General features: G+C 49.4%; 1 protein-coding gene across 1 annotated transcript; it reads left to right on the top strand.

Annotated features, from left to right (window-relative positions):
• Nucleotides 1-253: 253 nt before the first annotated feature.
• LAESUDRAFT_765507 (uncharacterized protein) lies at nucleotides 254-982 on the top strand (the record flags this gene model as incomplete). Its single annotated transcript, XM_040913697.1, has 1 exon — nucleotides 254-982. One exon carries the CDS (start codon nucleotides 254-256, stop codon nucleotides 980-982), a length of 729 nt encoding a protein of 242 aa, XP_040757204.1.
• Nucleotides 983-1,240: the final 258 nt, after the last annotated feature.

Below are 1,240 nucleotides of genomic sequence, written 5' to 3' on the forward strand. Positions count from 1 at the left end.
GAATCATGACCAAGAGTCTTTGAGCGCGTGTTCACAGATTGCACCACAAGCAGCTATTCAACATCCTTCCGCACCACTGAAGCTTGACCACAGCTCGCCTCTGACTTCTCGTGAAGCTCCACCTGTTCCTGCCATCGTAATTCCTCCATTCTCATTGGTCACCTCCATATCATCTCAGGCGACGCACTCCTCCAGAGAACCCAGTTCTTCTGCAAATGTCACCGTTGCTACCACCACTGTAAATTCAACAGAAATGAGCATGAATGCCTACAGCAATGCAAGCAGTATGTGGACCGGCCAACAACTTACTTCTCAGTGGGATGCTTCGAATGCGTACGCATTGACCAATATGACAAATCTTCACCCCCTCATGCAAAGTTCCGAATCTCTATTCTATGGTGTCGGCCCATCGATGATCAATCTCAGCATGGATGGATTGCCTGAGGTTGATTTCGATATCCCAAACTTAGCCTTTCCACCGGCCTCCCTCCCCACTGCACCCAGCATACAGGAAGCGTCCAGATCTGATTCGAACTCAACTTCAGCTCTGTCTACTCTGACTCCTGCGCTCATGACACAGCCCACTGCATCTGCGGTCTCTTCCACAATGGCGCGGCAGTGCATGCAAGTGCCTTCTCCAGAAGCTCTACCCGGAGCTCAAGACGAGCAAGGTTCCTCTCCAGAGGCACCTGTTGTGAATCCGATCGAGGCCATTTCAGATTCGACACCTATAACAACAGCTCCGAGACGATCACATAGAGCAGGCCAGGATGAGGAGTCAGCCACTCCTTTGTCAGAACAAGGCCGTCCAAAGCGACGTTCAAAGAAACCTGCTCATGCAGATGCTATGCCACCTTGGCAGCAGAAGATGTTGCCATCCGTTGAAGGCAGGCAGGCAGGCAGGACGAGACAGATCGTTAGCGAGAAGGAGAAGAAGAACGAGAATGACGGTCGCACGAGGAAGAAATTGAAAACAAAGTAGGGCTCACCCACCTAACATCTGGGGGAGTAAGCGTGATGATATATGAAGGTGTCCATGGCATTACTATCTCTCTTCTTGACCTCGTGCTCGCATTATACTTGTTTGTTTTTCTGATCTTGTCGCATGGTGCTCGTCGTTTATTTTCTTGACCTTCTTGGAGTCACTACAGGTACTCTAACCATTAGGTTTTCTTGTGCGGAGTCTGCCGCAAAAAAATTCTCAGTAATGGTATTCAATAAATGTGTTATGGCTCGACTA

This window comes from Laetiporus sulphureus (genome assembly GCF_001632365.1).
Source record: "Laetiporus sulphureus 93-53 unplaced genomic scaffold LAESUscaffold_262, whole genome shotgun sequence".
NCBI classification, from domain to species: Eukaryota; Fungi; Basidiomycota; class Agaricomycetes; order Polyporales; family Laetiporaceae; genus Laetiporus; species Laetiporus sulphureus.